The sequence below is a fragment of the Mustela nigripes genome, chromosome 9, assembly GCF_022355385.1.
Source record: "Mustela nigripes isolate SB6536 chromosome 9, MUSNIG.SB6536, whole genome shotgun sequence".
NCBI classification, from domain to species: Eukaryota; Metazoa; Chordata; class Mammalia; order Carnivora; family Mustelidae; genus Mustela; species Mustela nigripes.
In genome coordinates, this window is record NC_081565.1 from 4,781,733 (window position 1) to 4,800,487 (window position 18,755).

The 18,755-nt window shown below is 59.6% G+C and overlaps 1 protein-coding gene across 1 annotated transcript; it reads right to left on the bottom strand.

Moving 5' to 3' along the window:
* Nucleotides 1–472: 472 nt before the first annotated feature.
* PLPP7 (phospholipid phosphatase 7 (inactive)) lies at nucleotides 473–15,810 on the bottom strand. Its single transcript, XM_059410513.1, has 2 exons — nucleotides 14,986–15,810; nucleotides 473–2,046 (listed from the first exon to the last, which is right to left on the bottom strand). Exons 1-2 carry the CDS (start codon nucleotides 15,434–15,436, stop codon nucleotides 1,682–1,684), a joined length of 816 nt encoding a protein of 271 aa, XP_059266496.1. The 5' UTR covers nucleotides 15,437–15,810; the 3' UTR covers nucleotides 473–1,681.
* Nucleotides 15,811–18,755: the final 2,945 nt, after the last annotated feature.

An 18,755-nucleotide genomic window follows, 5' to 3' on the forward strand; every position in this document is an offset into this window, starting at 1 on the left:
CACGGCCCAGCTGGGTGTGGGGGGAGCCACAGCCATCCAGCATGTGAGGACTCGGGTTCCCTGCAGCAGGAGGGGCGGGCGGTCAGCCCGGAGGGCCATCCTGGTGGAGCACTCTGGGTCCGGAGACCCCCCCACCTCCATCACGGGCAGCTGGTGGGCTGCAGCATGTTGCCCACTGAAACCTTGGGCAAGTCGCCCACCCTCTCTGAGCCTCTTTTTTCTCATGCACACAATGGGCACGTCAACGGCCCCACTCAGAGGGGTCGAGCCGTCACACACTAAGTGCTTGTTTTGGGAACCCCTACCGACGCGTGTCTCCCCTACCCTGCAGTCTGGGCTCAGCCATGGGGGGCTCACTCTCTTCTGTGACAGGCACAGCCTCCTTGTGCTCTCCTTCCCCTGCCCCGAACACTCCCCCCCACCCCCTGCCCGCACTTCCTGGCTGGCCCCTGGCCTGAGCTCCCTGGACATCCCTCATCATGGCTCTCCTTGGGCTCGCCCGTGCTGGCCTGATGGCTCCTCTCCTGGCTCAGGGACCTGTAGCCAGGGACACTTGGGACTGGAGCAGGAGAGGGTCTAAGGCCCCCAGGGGAGACCCTGACAGCAGCATCTTGGGGACTTCCCAAACGTCACGACTCAGGCCCTGGAACCCCAGACAATGACCTCAGGGAGAATGACCCATCAGCCTGGGAAAGCTCAGGAGCCCCTTACCCCCTGACCACTTGACACCCTGGCCCGTCTGGGGCTGGTGAAATCCCACCCTTGGATGTCAACACAGACTGTCCTGCCCAGAAACATGCGTCGCGTGAGAGAGAGCACGGGAGAGGATCCGCTGCAAGTCCTCTGTATTGTCACGTGAAACGCACAGCCAGAACGGGGACTTGGAAAACGACCTATCAGGTCACATGGAGTCCGGCCCCTGAGGGCCAAAGCGGCACCGATGCCCATGGCCGGGGGCTCTCCGTAGGTGGCACGCGACACTGGGCCTTCCTGGGTGCTGGGAGGGGCCCACTTGTGCCTTGGGCCCCCCAGCTCCCGGTCAGCATCTCCCAAAACGTGCTTGAGGAGACGGCAGATCTTTGGGGGTTCATAGCTGTTCCTTGAGAAAAGGGGTCTGTGGTCAAATAAGTTGAGGAAACATGGAGTTCAACAGGGTCTGACAGGAAGCCTTTCTACAGGACTTGTCAGAGCCTTTATGACAACAACGGCTCTCGTGAATGGCCAGCATCGGGGGCCAGAGTATGCAGCATTCCCCAAGATTATTTGACCACAAAACCCTTTCTTCTTCCCAAAGCTTCTTGCAGGCCGGCATCCGGCAGGGCGCCCTTCCGAAAGGGCTGCCCTAAGCTATTGGCGACCGTTAATGGCAGTGGCACCTGTGTCGGGCGGCGGCTGGGGGTGTCTTGCCAGGCACTGTGCTGTGGCACGGGGGGTGCAGCCAAGCACTCAGCAGTCACGACGACGATGGAGGGACAGGACAACGCTCCTGCCACCCTGGTTCTCGCCTCCCGTCTGCAGGGCAGAAGCCACGCACGGCTCTCCCCGGGGCCCCTGGCCCGCCTTGGGAGGACACTCATAGTCCAAGTGCAGGGGCGGGGGGACAGACACTTGGCTCCGTGGGCCCCGCAGCTGCTGCCTCTTCTCCCAGGCCATCCCGGGTCCCGGAGCCACGGGCGGTGGCTCACCAGGCAGAGATGAGCATCTGGCAGGTGTTGGAGGACATCCAGACCAGCTCCACCAGGCAGAACTGGAAGTAGCCAATGATGAAGCCCGAGATGACGTCGGTGATGTGGTGGCGGCCGATCATCACGCGCGACAGGCCCACGCAGAAGGCCCAGAGCACCAGCAGGACCCGCAGGGGCACCGCCAGCACCAGGTGGCTGAGGAAGAACTTGGACACCATGGCCGCACGGCTGGCGTGCCCAGCGGGGAAGGCGTAGATGTCCATGGTGAGGTAGTCCAGGAGGCTGGGGCTCGTCTCAAACGGGCCGCGCCTCCTGATGAGCTTCTGGACACCGGCCACCGTCATGATGTCCAGGAGCAGAGCTGTGGGCGAGAGAGAGAGAGAAAGAGAGAGAGAGAGAGAGGCCCACGGGATGCTCAGTGTCCCCTCATAGTTCTGCACCCCACCCCAATTTGCTTTCTTCCTCCCAGCCACACTCACCCCTGAGCATGTTTCCACCGCAGGGCCTTTGCTTGTGCTGTTCCCTCCGCCTGAACACCCTCTCCTGGGCTATCCACTGGCTCATGCCTTCTCGACCACCTGTTTACCAAAGCCCTGGCCCTCCCTACCCCGCCCGGACTTTGTCCTTACAGCGTTTCTCAGCCCGGACACATCACACACTTCTTAGTATTTATCTTGTCTCTCTTCCCTGATGCCCTGGGGACTCCGAGAGGGTCCGGACCCAATGTGCTTACTGTGCTCAGGCAAGGTGCTGCATGAGAGAGCAAGTCATCGGGGGCATCGGTGGCATCGGTGGCCTCGGTGGCATCGGTGGCCCCTGCGGGCCCCTTGGAGGGCCTGACCCACCGCCCTGGCTGGTGATGGTTCTCAAAGGACCTCACTGGGGTCCCTGCCATGTGGAGAGCAGCACGTGACCATCCCTGGTTTTTTATTGTTTATTTACTTTTTAAAAAAGATTTTATTTATTTGAGAGAGAGCAAGCAAGCCGGAGTCGGGGGGGAAGGGGGAGAGGGAGAGGGAGAGGAAGCAGGCTCCCTGCTGAGCAGAGAGCCTGACGCGGTGCTCGATCCCAGGACCCTGGGATCATGACCTGAGCCGAAGGCAGAGGCCTCAACCACTGAACCACTCAGGTGCCCCCCCCTCATCCACAAACCCTGTTCTTTAAAAGTTAAGGTGAAATTCATGTCACTTACAATGAACCATTTTTAAGCGTACCCAGCGGCATTTAGTACATTCACAGGGCTGGGGAAGCATCCCCCCCACCCAGTTCCAAAATGCTCTGACCACCCTGGCAGAGGGTCCCAGACCCAGTGAGCCACCAGCCCGTCTTCCTCCCCGCAGCCCTGGCCGCCATTCATCTGCTTTCCATCTCGATGGAACTTCCACCCACAGGGAATCACCCCGCGGCCCCTCGGCCATCCCGACCCTCCCGGTGTCTCCGTCCGTTCCTCATTCCTAAGGCTGGATGATACCCCTGTCTGGAGGCACCCCTGCGCCTGTCTCCGTCCGTCTGTCCGCGGACATCTGGGCGGCCGGCACCTCCTGGGGCTATTCCAAATGTTTGGGCACGCGTCTGTGTGGGTGCCTGTCTCCAGTTCTGTGGGCACACAGGTACGGGTGCAGTCACTGCGTCCCGTGGTGACCCGACGTGTCCCTGGGGGGGACCCTCACATCCGCAGCAGCCAAAGGCATCGTCCCCATGTTACAGAGGACAAGACAAAACCTTAGAGATGGGAGCTTTCATCCCTGGGCTCCGCCTTTCCAGATGGTTCTGTCCTTTCCCTTCCCCACTGACTTAATCCTCCCTCATCCTTCAGGCCTTGGCAGGAATGTCACCTCCTCAGGGAGGCCTTCCCAGACCTCCAGAACTCCGGGTCAGGCCCCGAATGGCGCGTGCCCAGCACACCATGTTTCTCCTTTTCGTCACTCACTCACCCAGCTGCAGCCAAGGATCCCTCTGGCTGGGGAGACACTCGGCATCGACACCACCCCTCCATGGAGGTGCTGGCCGAGGCCACCTTGTTCACAGTTTTGTGCCCAGGGCCAGGCACGGAATGGCAGTCTCTAGATGTTCGTGGAGTCACTGCCTGGGGTGAATGGCCGGAGGTGGGGGGTGGTGAGCTCTTCTCCCATTTAGGAGCACGGGGGAGACCTGGGGCTCCATCCGTCCTGCCTCCCCCCACCCACTCTGTGCTGTGTGGCCTTGGAAGGTGCGCTCTGTCTCTCTGTGCTGTTAGCGGAAGGCACGGAGACAAGGCTCCTGTTCCACCCAGTGATCACAGTGGCATCCAGACAGCTAATGGGCTGGGGGTGGGGTGTATGTGAAATCTCGGCAGAAACCATCCCCACCCTTACGGAGGCCCTTGGAGACCCCTAGAGGTCACAACACCTTGGAGACCCCTAGAGGTCACAGCACCTGGAAACCCTTCTCCAGGTGACAGAGGAGACTGGGCGTCGCGGTATGGTGGCCAACCTCACAAGCGTCACAGAGACTGGAGTTTGCGTCCCAGCCCGGGAGCCTCCTGGTTGTGCGACCTTGGACAAGTCACGCGCCTTTCCTCACCAGGGAGATGAGATCACAGACACCTGCCTCCTGGAGGAGGTCGGGCACAGGGGACCAGCCATCTCAAGTGTGTTTGGGACAGAGGGGTTTCCTGGGACACAAGACCTTCAGGGCTCAAACAGGGACATCCCAGAGAACTGAGGTGAGTCGGTCCCCCCCGACATGCCTGGCTCAGCATGGGTCGTCACTATTTGATAATTCACGGCGGCCTGGTGCTGGGAGCTTTTCTGGAAACTGCAGGGGCTTTCCAAACGGTTGGCTTACAACGGCTCTTGCTCAGACATGGAGAAAAATCCAACCAGCTTTTGAAGAAAAAAAAAAAAAAAAAGATGCAGGAGGTAGTCGCTGTCGCAAATTTGCAAATTAGGAAACGAGTAAAATTTTAAATCACCTGTAATCCCACCGCCCGGAGGTCGCCGCCGTTCCCGGCTTTACCCGTCTACGGAGCATAGACTTAGTATCATCCGCAACGCGCTCTGCACACGGGTCTGTAACCCGCGCTCTGCACACGGGTCTGTAACCTGCTTGGGAAAATCTGGCCGCACCCCTGCCCTACCCCTCGCTGCCACAGCTGTGGGAGATGAAGCCCGGGGGGTATTTATTTGAAGGGACCAGCAAGAGACTTCAGGCTGCTCCCAAATTAACCCTGGATTTCCCGGTTAGTGCGGGACTTCTTGGCCTTCCTGGTTACCTGCCCCCCACCCCCACCCCCGCCCCACCCCTCAGGGCTGCTGCCTGCTGTCCCGTCTCTGGGTTTGGGATCTGAACCCCTGGCCTCTCCCGGGCCTTCCCCTCTCCGTGGCTGATGTCTGCCCACCTTGGGAGGTGCCTGGCCAGCAAGGGAGGACGAGAGCCGGAAGTGGTGGCCCGCAGGGGGGGGGAGGGACCCCGTTCTACAGGCGTCCTCCCCACATTTCCATGGCAACTGGAGCTGGCCAGCTGGGGACGTGTGTGGCCAGCCAGCCCACGGACCCAGGTGGAGGCCAGGCCCCGGCTGGGAGCCAGCTGGAGCCTTTGGAAGGTCACAGTCCCAGCAGGAGAGGAGGGATGGGGGACTGCCAGATTCCCCAGGGCAGGTGCGAGCTGAAGGGAGACAGCTGACCCCTGGGGCTCTCAGCCTCATGGAACAGCAGAAGCGGGAAGCCAGGCAGGAGGGGGGCAGTTCTTCGGGTGGGGGTTCCACTCGCAGCTTCTGGGATCATGGCTGGGGTCTTCCTGCATTAATTAAGGGTGAGTCCTTCACTTTTTGGGACCTCGACCTGCTCACCTGTAACAGGCTTGTCACAGGACACAGTGAGCTCAGTGGCCAAGAGGCGCCGACGGCATAGCTGTGTTATCCTCCCCCAGTGCCATCGGCCTGACCCGGCGGCTAGCTAGCATCAAGCAGGTGCATCGGCGAAAGGGTTTCCTTCTGTGATGCCCCACCGGGGTCAGATGTACTTGGCCCTGGTTCTGCGACCTCCGTCACCTGAAGGCAAGTCAGAGCGTCCAGGGCCTGGACTTCCCCGGTGCTGCGGGACAGTGGTCAGCCACAACCCGGGCGTCAGGTGGGCTGCTAGAGTCTGGGGGGGTCTAATGTGGACCAGGATCAGGCCTGAGGTAGAGCTGCGAGGGCCACTAGCCACTGGAGGACACGGTCGTCCGTCCACCTGCTGACCAAGTTTCTTAGCCAAAAAAACCAGGGCGCTTCAACTTGGCAAGTTGTTGCTGGTTGGAAATCTGCCTTCCCAGACAAGTGTGAGTCCTGGCAGAGGTTTCTGCAGCAGAAGGCGGGCGGGAGGGAGAGGGTTGGCACCTCTAGGCTGCCTAGTGGGTGCCCCGGCTCAGATTCAGTGGCTGAAGGCAGGGAGGGCTTGTGCCCCAGACTCCCCACAAGCCCCAGCTCTCCTCACGGGTGGTCAGGACCCACAGGCCACGAACTGAGCTAGACCCACGCCCCCTTATTCTGTAGCAGCAGCAGAGCATTTCCCCGGGAAAGCATGTACAAAGGCTCAGTATACGAACCAGATGACACAGGTGGCCCACTGGTGAAGCTGGGGACGGGGGCTTGGCTCCGTGACCCACCCCTGCCTTCCCACAGAGGCCATGGAGGCTGCCTGTGTCCCATGATTTAAAAACCCTGTCTCTGGGCCTTTGGGAACCTGCTATTTCTGGCTGATTGCGTCTCTTGAGGCCATAATGAGGTAGAGATGCCACCCCACTGTCCTGTGCCCCTCAGAGACCACTGAGCCACCTTAAGCCTTGTCCATTCATTCACTTGACTTCCAGTTCTCGGGTAGGTCAGGCAGGCCCAGGCCTGGGGCTGGAGAACCAGGCTGGCAGAGTGCCATCGGCCGAGGTGGTAGGTGGGCAGCAAGCATCTAACAGAGAGTTCCTTTACAGGTGCAAAGGGCCGGGGGTCTCCCCCTCACCATGTAGCAGCTGTCCTGTCCTGGGCTGTGGCTCAGAAGTCGAATGGCCTGCCCCAGGCCTCCCACTCCTCAGCCCTGCTCCTGCTGTCCCAACAGGCCGGCCCTCCCCTCCTCCAGCACGGTGGCGGGCCCTCCCTGGGACCGTGATTCTGACACTGTCAGCGCATAATCTAGGGCCCAAAAATAGACGCAGATGGCGCCATCACTCAGGGCTCCGTGAATTCCGCTCACACGGTGCTGTCAAGTTCCCTGACCTACATTCCTCCTGGAGTTGGAGGCCAGGGGGCCCCTTGGGGAACGTCCGCCTGGCAGGACGCTTGGGGGCAAGCGGCAGGAGAGTAGCCGAAGCCCGCTGACCCCCGACAGCAAACCTGCGCGGGTGTCCCCCTCCCCGGCCTCCACTCCCCGCCGTCAGCCAGGGCACGCACCTGCGCTCCAGAATCAGAGGCCAGCTTTAAGGGCAGCTGCTTGCGAGCTGCGTGACCTCGGCACGTCCCTCTGTCTGAGCCTCCCTCCCCTCACTGACAAAATCCTGGAGGCTGCCTGGAGGGCTGCTCGTAGGAAGTGCTTCATAGACGGTCCCTGGGACCATCTCCAAGCTCAGATCCTCTCAGCAAGCAGGACTCTGAGGGGCCTGGACCCCCAGGGGGGAAGCCCGGCCATTCCCCAGGCCCTGCTGCCCCGGCGGCCTCTGGGCCTCAGAGTAGGACGAGATCCTGCCTCGGTGCTCTCTGTCCCCCTCCCACCCCAGAGACCCTGGGGGCCTGTGCTGTCCAAGGAACCAGAGGGTTGCCGGGGTGCAGGGGTGAGGCAGGAACCAGAACTGTCTTAGAAAAGCACAGCTATGGAGTGGGGGGCGGATTTGGAATTGGCTGTTCTTCAGGTCTCCTGACTGCCTGTGGCTGGCAGCTTCTGTGTGTGTGTGTGTGTGTCTGTATGTCTGTCTGTCTGTCTGCCTGGAGGCAGGGGAATGGCTGGGCTGACCTCTCGTGGCCCCCCTGTGGAGCAGTTACTGCTTTTCAGCCTCAGGGAATCAGGCCGGGGCTGTACGGGGGCTCCCTGTTGGCGGCTGAGGGGACTGGTCGGGGGGCCATGGCTCTCACCGGCTGAGGCTGGGGGGTGGTGTCCCAGCTCTTCTGGGGTGGGGGTCGGCCCCCCTCATCCCCCATTCCAGCTCCTTTAGGAGTGGGGGGCCCAGCCCGCAGTGCTGTGGGGCGGTGAAAACGGGCCTAACCTTTCTGAAGGGCATTCGGTCTCGGATTTAGAAGCCTTTGCAACACGTCTGCCTTGACTCAGCTCTCCTGCCTGCAGGAATACCTCCTCGGGAAATAATTAGGGATGTGCACGGCGATTCACGGTCAAGGATAGCCACTGCAGCACTCTCCGTAACACTGAAAACCGCACTGTGCCCTTGAGTAGGAGAAGGATGGGGTGCACTGTGCTCGAGTCTAGACAATCGTGGGCTCGGAGGCCACGGTCGGTGACCAGGAAGGTGTGTATTTATAGCCTCCGAGGGGGCGCAGCGGGGCTTTTTGTCAAGCGGGGAAGGACAAGCAGGATTCACGCAGGACGCCGTCCTTCTGAACTAAGATGCGAGCGTGTTTATATGCAGAGAAAAGAAGTCTGGACGGCGCTGTGCTGAACGGTAATGGTGCTTCTCTCTAGTTTGGAAGATGAGGGTGATTTTCATGGTCTTTTTGTAATTCTGCATTTAAATTTTTTCCTTACCACAAACAGGCATTACTTGGGCACATTTTTTTTTAAAGATTTTATTTATTTATTTGACACAGAGAGAGAGGGATCACAAGCAGGCAGAGAGGCAGGCAGAGAGAGGGGGGAAGCAGGCTCCCTGCTGAGCAGAGAGCCCGATGCAGGACTTGGTCCCAGGACCCCAAGATCATGACCTGAGCCAAAGGCAGAGGCTTAACCCAATGAGCCACCCAGGTGCCCCAACTTGGGCACATTTTTTAAAAAGGTTTTTTTTTTTTTCTTTTTTTTCCCAGGACCATCTGGGTGCTGCCATCAGGTAAGCATCCAACTCTTGGTTTCAGCTCAGGTCATGATCTCAGGGGCATGAGGTCGAGCCCCACGTTGGGCGCTGTGCTAGATGTGGAGCCTGCCTGAGGTTCTCTCTCTCCTTCTCCCTCTGCCTGCTCTCTCTCTTTCAAATAAATCAATCTTGGTGTGTCTGGTTTTTCTTTCTTTCTTTCTTTTTAATTTGTTTATTTATTTGAGACAGAGACCAGGGAGCAGAGTGAGAAAGAGAGAGTGCCCAAGAAGGGGGGGGGGAGAGAATCCGAAGCAGACTCCCCCTAGGCATGGAGCCTGATGTGGGGCTCGATCCCAGGACTCCGAGATCCTGACCTGAGCCGACATCAAGAGTCAGATGCTTAACCCATGGAGCCACCCAGGTGCCCTTCAAATAAATAAAATTTTTTAAAAAGTTATTTTTATAAAAGGACAAATACTCTGTGACTGCACTTTTACGGGGTCCCTAGGATAGACAGACTCAGAGAGACGGAAAGAAGGGGGTGGCTCCCCAGAGCTGGGGGAAGGGTGAGGACATTCCGCCAAGGGAAGTACGTGAATGAGGAGTTTGTGACTCTCGGGAACGAAGTTTCGCTTCAGGAAGATGGCCAAGTCCTGGCGGTGGACGGGGGGTGATGGGTGCACACAACAGGAATGCCTAAATGCTGCTGAATTTTAGCACGGGAATGTGGCTCAAACAGTAAATTTTATGTTATGCGTATTTCAGCACATGCACACAAAACTCTTGAAAAAACGAGCGCACGGTTCCGGCAGGATGCAGCTCTCAGGGAGGGGCGCAGGGAGCAGAGGGGCTGGGTTGGGGGGTCCTGAGAGTAGGCGAGAACCTTTCAGCCTCTCAGCACTGGGACCTCCGCTCTGCTGGCCTGTAGTGTGTGTGTGCGTGTGTGTTTGTGTGTGCACATGCCACCACCTCTCCTGACCTGGGCAGCCCCTGACGTCAGCCACAGCTGCACCTCCGGCCCCAGGCACCCGGGCGGCCGACATGGGGGCGCCGGCCTGTCTATCTCCCCTGGCCTGCGTGGTCCGAGCATGTAACTTTGCAGGTTTCCATTGCTCAACTGAAGAATCCAGACGCTAACGCCGGCTCTGCCTATCTCTGAAAACCATCGAGGAAATCAAGACCACGGGCACTGGAATCTGACAGCAACATCTATTCACTCAATGGAGTGCCAGGCAGTGTAGACACGAGCCTGTCCAACTATACGTGGCCACAAGGGCAGCCGTCAGGATGATGCCTGGGCAGGGGATAGCTGAAGGCCCCCAGAAGGACTGAGGTCTCCCATTGAGACATGACGAGTAAAGCAGGGGTGGGGGAAGCAGGGGCACCGCTCTCTCCCTGCAGAGCTGGCAGGGAAGGCTGGGGACAGCCTAGGTTGCCATCAGTTAGGGACAGGTTCTGTATCTCAGGGACAGTTATCACCATGCCACCCCTGACAGCAGGACCTGTTGGGCGGTGAGGGAGAGCTGACACCATAGATGAGACAGAGGGTCTGCATGGGGGCGCTGGGGGGGGCGGCGTATGGGCGCTGTAAGGCCGAGGGACCAGGTCTGGTTTCTGAACCTTCAAGCTTGAGGTAAAGGGACGTGGGGCTGAGACCATGATCCCCAAGGGCACGTTCACGGCCCAGCAGGTCCTTTGCTGCCCACGAGAAGGAGGCCACGCCAGGCAAAACACCCCAGGAGGTCATTTGAGAAACAGATGCTGTGTTAGCACGTGCAGAGTTAGGGGGCCACGCGGCGGGGGGGGCCCATGGAGCGAATGTCATTCCTGGGGAGGGGGTTTCAGGGAGGTACTCACTCTCTTTATCATCTGCCCCTTGGAATGTTTGAATTTTCCTTACTGTAAGGACGGATATGAAAAGGTGCTCGTTATCACTAATCATTAAGGAAAAGCAACGCAAAACCATGGGCTACCACCTGTCACACTCACTGGGATGGTTACTGTCAACACCCAGGGAACAGCAGGCGTTGGCAGGGACATGCAGAAATCACAGCCCCTGTGCCTCGCCGGTAGGAACGGAAAATGGGGCGGCAGCCGTGGGCCATAGTACGGGGGCTCCTCGAAAAATGATACACAGAATTACCATTTGAAGCCACCAATTCCGCTCTGAGTATTTATCCCAAAGCCCTGAAAGCAGGGCCTTGAACAGACATACGCACCCCCGTGTTCCCAGCGGCACTACTCCCAGTCGCCCAAAGGCAGGAGCAGCCCGAGTGCCCACTGCCGGATGCCGGGTGGACACGGTGTGGTTGGTCTACGCACACGATGGAACGTTATTCAGCCTTAAAGAGGAAGGAAATCCTGCCACCTGCTACTGCATGGAGGAACCTGGGGGACATGAGGCAGCGTGAAAGGAACCAGACACAGAAGGATAAATACCTTATGATTCCACTTTTACGAGGTCCCTAGAGAAGTCAAGTTCATAGAGACAGGAAGTGGAACGGTGGACCCCAAGGCTGGGGAGGGGGACATAAGGCGTTAGTCTTTACTAGGGGTTGAGTTCGGTTTGGAAAGGTGGAAAAGTTCTGGAGATGGGCGTGGTCATGGTTGCGTTACAAGGGGAACGTTGACAATGCTTGTGAAGTGTGGATTTAAACAGTGGTCAACATGGTAGGTTTTGGATCATGACTATTTTTCACAATAGAAAATGATACATAGGGAGCGCCTGGGTGGCACCGTCGGTTAAGCGTCGGCCTTCAGCTCATGTCATGATGCTGGGCTCCTGGAATCAAGCCCTGCATGGGGGTCCCAGCTAGGCGAGGGGTCTAGCTTCTCCCTCTCCCTCTGTCCCTACCCCTGTCTGTGCTCTCTCTCTTGTTCTTTCAAATAAGTGAAAAATTTAAAAAGTGATACAGAACAAGAAGAATGCATAGTTTTCACAATCAGGAAAATCTCAATAAAGACGTCACGGCCACCCGACATGGGAGCCTTTGTCCACCAAGGACCAGCCCACAAAGAAACAGGGATGGGCCTAGGTCACCTGTCACACGGCTCTCTTTGGGCTCATCAAGCGGAGTGCAGCTGGGGAGGGACAAGGGAGGGGGTGGGGCATCTCGTAGACATCTGGGGCCCGCAGGGGACCTGGAACTGCTTTGACACGAGGGGTGGTGAGGACGGTGATCACCACGGGGGCAGGGGCGTCGATGGGCGTTGGGACGCGCCAAACTTCTTACGTGTTCTTTGGTGAAGTGTCCCAGCCGCCCATTTGACAGAGCTCAGAGAGGCAAAGTCACTCGTCCGAGTCCGCACAGCAGGCCTAGGGTTTGCACCCAGGTCCAGCTGCCTCTGGAGACCAAGGTTTGCTCAGGTCCCTTCTGGCTTTTTCTCCAGTCTGAGCATCATGCCCTCGGGGAGGGAACACAGGGCAGGGGGCTGCGCAGAGGACTTCCTCCTGGCCCAGCTGGGACTCCTCCCAGGCCCCGGGGCTAGAGCTCCCATTTCCCAAGGCCCCTGAGTTTTCTGCTCTGGGGTCACAGGGAGCCCAGGTCCCAACTGTACAGGTGGGGCCTCCACTCCAGGGCACTGGGTGGCACCGGACCCCCACTGGGGAGCCTTGTGCCAAGGGCTTTCTCAGCTTCCCATAAGCCCTGGAGCCCCATGTACAGATCAGGAAACTGAGGCTCGGGGATGGGACCCCGCCTGACCAAGTTCACAGACAGAGAAAGGTTCAGAGAAGGAGCGGACAGAGCCCAACCTGACCCTGGAACCGGTGCTCTAGGATTGAAGGCTGCCTCCGTGGGCCCCCGAAGACTGCAGGATGGACAGAAGCCCGTGGTTTCTGTGCAGTGGGTGGGCTGCTCTCCCAGGCGGAGGGCGGTGCCGGCGGCCTCCTAGGCAAGCTGGGCCGGAGCTGTGGGACTAGAACCCACCTCGGCTACTTGCTGGAGTTTCCTCCCACGGAACTGGGGGGCCCACAGAGCACTCTGCCTGCTCGGAGCGGCTGCTTTGTGCCAGGCCCTCATTTCTCCATGGTCTAGGTAACTAAGTACCTGAGCAAAGGGGCTGGGAGGTGGGAAATCTCTCCCCGGACCCTTTGCTCCCTTACCACAACCCTTCACCGCCGTGCTGCGTTCATGCTTCTGGAACGGACCGGGTGGCACCTCGGCCTGCAGACGGACAGCGAGCGGGGAGGTGAGGGTCTGGCCGTCTGCGTATGTGGCTTTGGCTCCTGGGCCGAGCACTAACACTTGTGTGGGGTGGGTGTGTCCCTTGACTCCTCTGAGCCTCAGTTAACTCCCCTGTAAAGTGGGTATATTAATATTTATCTTATTAAGTCATTAAACATAGTTTTACATTATGACATACAGGACATTCATGGCACAGTATTTGGGCCACGATAAAGCTCGATAAACTCTTGTTCAAAAAGAGCGGCATCTTGAATTTTGGCCTTCATCCTCAGAAGCCGACACCTTTGAGCTCCCAGACGTGGGTTTTGCTGGAATGAGCCAGAAACTTCGGCTTCACAGGCTAGAGCTGCTCCCAGTTCTCACCCCTGCCCCATCTCTGACTAGCTGCACAACCATGGGCCAGCCGCCTCCCTGTGCCTCAGTTTCCTCCTCTGTACCCGGAGAAGAATGACTGCCTCTCCCTCCCGGGCTGTGTGAGGGTTAGCAGCAATGGCACGCTTTATGCAATGCTGGGCACATGTAAACGACAAACTCATTCCCACTGCAGTGTCACCACCTCCAGCGTCATCCAGGGGGGGACCCATGGACGGTCTGGCGGGCAGGTTTGAGAGGGAGGCTCAAGGGCACCTTCTTACCCCTGTCCTTGGACACCAGACCACCTAACTCCCAACACAGCTTTCTTGAACTGTGTTCTGTCTGGGGCTGCAACAGCCCCGGGGAATCCACGGGTCATGAGCCCCCGGCCTGGCGCCTCGGCCACCTTGCTCTGCCCCCCACTCCCAAGCCCGTGGCACTGCGCCTGGAAAGTGGCACTGGCCTCGGTGTCAGGCAGCCCTGGTGCAGATCTCCAGCTTTGAAGCCTTGGCCAGGTTGTTTTATTTATAGGAACCTCAATTTCCTAATCTGTAAAGTGGGAGTGATAACAGCAGCCGTCACGCGGGTCCGTTCCCGAGAAATCACGAGGAGCGTCAGCGATTCAGAAGAACACGGGAACATTGCGGGTGCAGGAAGCACCCGTCCGAGTCCTCCCCACGGCCCACCCACAGAGCGTCCAGCCCCAGCCCCTCTGAGCGCCGGGTGAGCAGATACATGTTCTCCCCCCTTCCCCTAGGACCGCAGCTCTCAGCCGTCCAGCCTGCACCCCTTCCGGAGCTGTGTTCCCTCATCAGGGTTTGAGAGCCTGGGCCATCCGCCTGCCTGTGCCCAACATGGTGGCTATGCTGGGGGGGGGGGGTCGAGGGGACCCACATGAGCCAGCATGGAGGGTGGGAGCCAGGGCTCCCCGCCCCGAGCACCTGCAGGAAGTGCAGGTGCCTGGAAGCCGGCTGGATGGGGGCCGGGTGTCACCTCGTGACCGTGACCGGCGGGGAGGGCTGGCCTTCCGCGGGGGTCTGTGTGGTGCTGGCACAGGGCGGCGCTCGACTGAACGACGCTGGCGGCAGAGACTCTATGGTGAGACACACCAGGGACCCGCTCCCCTGGCTGCCCCCCAGTGACCCACCTGGGGAAGCAGCAGGTGAGGACCGTAGGTGGTCATAAGTGGGCGGAGCCACTGGCTGGACCTCCAGCTCCTGCAGGGCTGGGCAGCTGGCAGGGTCCCTGAGCCAAGCAGAGGGGACATCCGGGCAGCTCACAGATGTGGGCTGCCAGCAGCCTAGGAGCTCAAGGACCCCAACCCATGGGATGGGAGTTACCCCGCTCTAGGACACCAGGAATCTCCCTTCAGGACCCTCGCCAGACTCCTGACCGCCTCCCCGGAGGCCACAGCCTCCAGCACCCCTTCTCTCAAGTCGTCTCTGGGGCAGTGGTGCACTCTGCTGAGAGCTGGGCCTTTTCCCGGGGGGCCCCACAGGGCCTCCACATCCTCGAGGCCCCCAGGTTGGAGGGGTCCCCTGGCGGCACATCCCTGGTTCTCTCTTTCCCAAACTGGAGGCTTGCCTGTTTCTGGGGCACCCTTCCTGCCTAACCTCATTAGATCATTCCAGTTGGTTTCTGAGGGCCTCACTCATCCTGGGCGGGTGGGGTGGGGTGGGGTGGGGTGGGGTGGGCTCCCTCTAGGGGGGCCTGGTGGCGTGGGCGGCGGGCAGCGGGCGGCGGGCTCCTCCCGGGGGGGGACCGTGGGGTGGGCAGCAGGCGGCGGGCACACTCACCCAGAAGCAGGTTCATGAGCACCTCCTGGCCGGCCAGTGTGCTGCTCTTCACCAGGCAGAGGATGGTACCCCCGATCCAGGGGATGCCGTGGCCCGTGATGCCAATGAGCTTGACCATGGAGCGGGCGCTGGCCCAGGACGCGGCGCGGCCGGCGCACACCCCCAGCCGCTTGGACATGCAGATGTCGATGGCCAGCAGGGAGTTGAAGGCGATGCCCTTGAAGGAGGGGTTCAGCTGCATGCAGTCCTCCTCGGGCAGCTGCTGGGACTGGCGCCGCTCGCGGGCCCCATCGCCCGGGGGTGGGGGCTGTGCCGAGGGGCCCGGGGCCTTCCTGCCCGAGCTGCGGGGCTCCGGGGCCCCCTTCGGGGGCTGGTTCAGGGACAGGAACTCCGCCCGGTTGAGGACATTGTTGCGGTCCCGGGCCCGGGCGCGGCTCTGGGAGGCTGGCATGGTGCCCCTCACACGGCGAGGGCTGGTGCCAGCCCTGCTGCGAGGCCTGGTCCCCAAAGACAGGAGCTGCCCCGGGAGCCGCCGCCGCCCCCTGCCTCCCTGCCTTCCCCGCAGCAGCTGTTAAATACGGAGTGCGGGATTGCACATGGCTGTTTACCTCTGGCTGCCCCCGGGCTCCGGGGGGACGTCAGCGCCAGCCGGGCAGCCAATGGAGCCCACCGATGCCGGCCGGCGCCAATGGAGCCACCCGGGAGGCTGACGCGTGCACAGCTGTGGCCTGGCTGCCTCAGGCCTGGGCTATTTAAATCTTCCAATGGCTCACTCCCCGGCCCTGGGGACTCTGGGAAATGTAGTCCCTGCTGCTCCAGCCTCATCAGAGCCCCGGCCAGAAGCCCTGGTGTGGACCCTGGACCCACCCCTGTTTTTACCAGGTTCCCTCCGAGCAGTGCAGACTCCTGGGAGCCAGGCCTGCCTGCCCCCGTGGCCCGGACACTCGGACCTGGTCCCGTGGACGGGACAGCGGAGTCAGGTCAAAGACCTGACCGGGCACCAGACGGAGTGAAAGACGTCACTGCCAGCATCATCTTGGGGCCGTTGGGGCCAGGCCGGGCCCCTCCCCTCTGTGACAGCATTTCATTAAGCTGGCAGCCTGGGGTTTTATTTTTACTTTTTAATCAGTCTTGAATTTGGCTTCCCTGCCTCGGAGTCCAATCAAACGGCAATCTGTGAAGATTTGATTTCCACTGGAGGGAGGGCTAATTGATGGGTTGGTAAGGGATCTGTCCCTTGGAGGCTGTCTCCGCTGCTCAGAGTTTTGCAGAGGACAGGGGCACTCCAGCGGCTCAGGCAGGCCCTTGGTCACTGGACACCTGGCACCACATGAGGGGCCTGGCACGTGCAGCGAATGAAACGTCCGTCCCTGTCCCTGGGAAGCTCAGTTCCTTGGGGATTAAACAAGCCACACATAAATGATTGGCGGTATAGTGATGTAGGGTAGGATCACAGAACCAGGCCCTGGGTTTGGCTTGGGAATCATGGGGGGCTTCCCCAGGAAGGAAGAGCAGGCAGGAGGTCCCAGGCAGGGGAGAGCCTACCCCACAGGAGGCCCAGGAGGCCCAGGAGGCCGGTGGCTGGGACATAATTCAGAAGGATGAGAGAGAGTCTGAGATCCCAAAGAGGGCAGACCCAAGGGCCCAGTTGAGGATTTGGGGTTTGAGTCAGGCTTCTCCGTCCCCACACCCTGGATGACTGGAGGTACCCAAAGTCTCCACAGCTCTCATAGGGCTGACTGGGCCTGGGTTCAAGGGAAAGCTGCTGGTAGAGGGTGACCGGAAGAGTCAGGAGTGAACGTCCTGGTCGCACAGCTCAGGGCAGCCAAGGCCTGTCTGCCTAGCTGGGCTGGAGAAAAAAGGCTGTGACTTCCCTTCCAATCATGGAGGCCACCTGTGAAGGCCCCAGCCCACCCCACAGCCCACCAGGCACCAGGTTCAGGGCCTCCCAAGGACAGTCAGCTGCCTGGGGTGGGGTGAGGGCTCTCTGGTCACAGGGCACCAGCCGTGGGGTCTGGGTCTGACAGAGGGGGGGCTCTGTCAGAGCTAGTTGGGCTCTGTCCCCAACTAGCTGTGGGATCTTGGACAAGTCACTTGGTCTGTCTGGGCCTTGGTTTTTCCACCTGTAACATGGGAATCATAGTGTCTACTTTTCAAAAGCTAGTGTGAGGTCAGTGAGATGATGCTTGTTAAACACTGAGCAGGGTCCCTGACACATAGTGAGCCTTCCACTCTATGGGTTGAACAAAGAAGGCACAGTCTTCTCTCCCCTCTGGGTGTCCCTGTCAGAAGGACCCACCACCAAAGTCTGGGCCCTGTTGGTGTGAAGCCAGACTCCAGGAGCCCTGAATCCAGACTTCCTTGCAGACTTCCCGGCACTCCTCTTCCAGAGGGCCCCATGCAGACCACATGGCTACAGGGGGGATGTCCTAGCCTCTCGGGTGGAAATGCTGGCCTGTGCTGCCTCCTCCGGGACCCTGGACAGACGCAGAGGGAGATGTACTCAGAATGTATGGACACAGGGCACTAGACCAAGCTGCGTGCTCTAACTTGTTCACACCCCATAATCAACCTTTCGTGAAGATGTGGTACCTCCCCCATTTTAGAGATGACAATGTTGAGGCTCAGAGGTATGAAGGCCTCCAGCCAAGAAGCCTAAAGGAGGGAAGGCTCAACTCCCCAGCTGTGCCTGGGAGGGAACACAAGGACCTCCAGACAAAGATCCCTTAGACAGCAGGGACCTGGGTGTGCTCGCTCAGTTCTCCACCAGGGAGGAGCGCATCTCACTCTCCCTCGGTGGGGCCCCTGACCTCAGCTGACCTCTGGAGGGGAAGAGGAGCCCAGCCCAGACTGGGGCTATTAATACCCCGAGGTCTATGTCAGCATTTCAGTCTGGTCAGAGCTGCCAGCAGGCTCTGAGGGCCACAGTGGGCTCTATGAGGGGGGCCGGGGGGGGGTCCATGAAGTCCAGCTGGGCTCTGTCCTGGGAATGGTTTAAGAGTGGGCTCTGGAGTGAGACCACCTCAGGTTCAAACCATGGCTCAGCCACCCCCAGTTTAGTGACCACAAATGAGCCTTGTGAGCCCTCTTGGTCTCTGCTCGCCGTCCTGGGGCCTGGTGGAAGGTCAGGGCGAGGGACTCGCTCAGCCTGGGAACGGCGCCTCCCCCCGTAGGGGGAGAGTGACCTGTTCACGTTCTCAGCTGAGAAGCAGGCTTCACCCCTTTTTGAGGCCTCATCATAGACCACACAGTCCCACTGCTCAAGGGCACTCAGAATCCACTCTTCATTCAATCGATGCTTTCACTGAGCTCCTCATGAAGCCCAGTTTCGGAGACAGGACACACACCCGCGAAATAACTAGCCAGTTTGTAAAACAGTTTATTTTTATCAGTACCTTTAGTTTTTTTTTTCTTATTCTCAAGAGATTGCATGCTTACCGAAATGAATTCAGTAAATACAGATGAGGGGCGCCTGGGCGGCTCAGTTGGTTAAGCCACTGCCTCCCGCTGAGGTCACGACTCTGGAGTCCCAGGATCGAGTCCCGCATCAGACTCCCTGCTTGGCGGGGAGTCTGCTTCTCCCTCTGACCCATCCCCCTCTCATGTTCTCTCTTTCTCTCTCAAATAAATAAAATCTTAAAAATAAATAACCACACTGGGGCGCCTGGGTGGCTCAGTGGGTTAAGCCGCTGCCTTCGGCTCAGGTCGTGATCTCAGGGTCCTGGGATCGAGTCCCGCATTGGGCTCTCTGCTCAGCAGGGAGCCTGCTT

What these genes read in the sequence shown, in the direction of transcription:
- PLPP7 (XM_059410513.1), bottom strand. Translation starts at nt 15,436, where the DNA reads ATGCCAGCCTCCCAGAGCCGCGCCCGGGCCCGGGACCGCAACAATGTC. An exon ending in GCTCATGAACCTGCTTCTGG is followed by an intron (nt 2,047 to 14,985) that starts GTGAGTGTGCCC and finishes TCTCGCCCACAG; the next exon opens with CTCTGCTCCTGGACATCATG.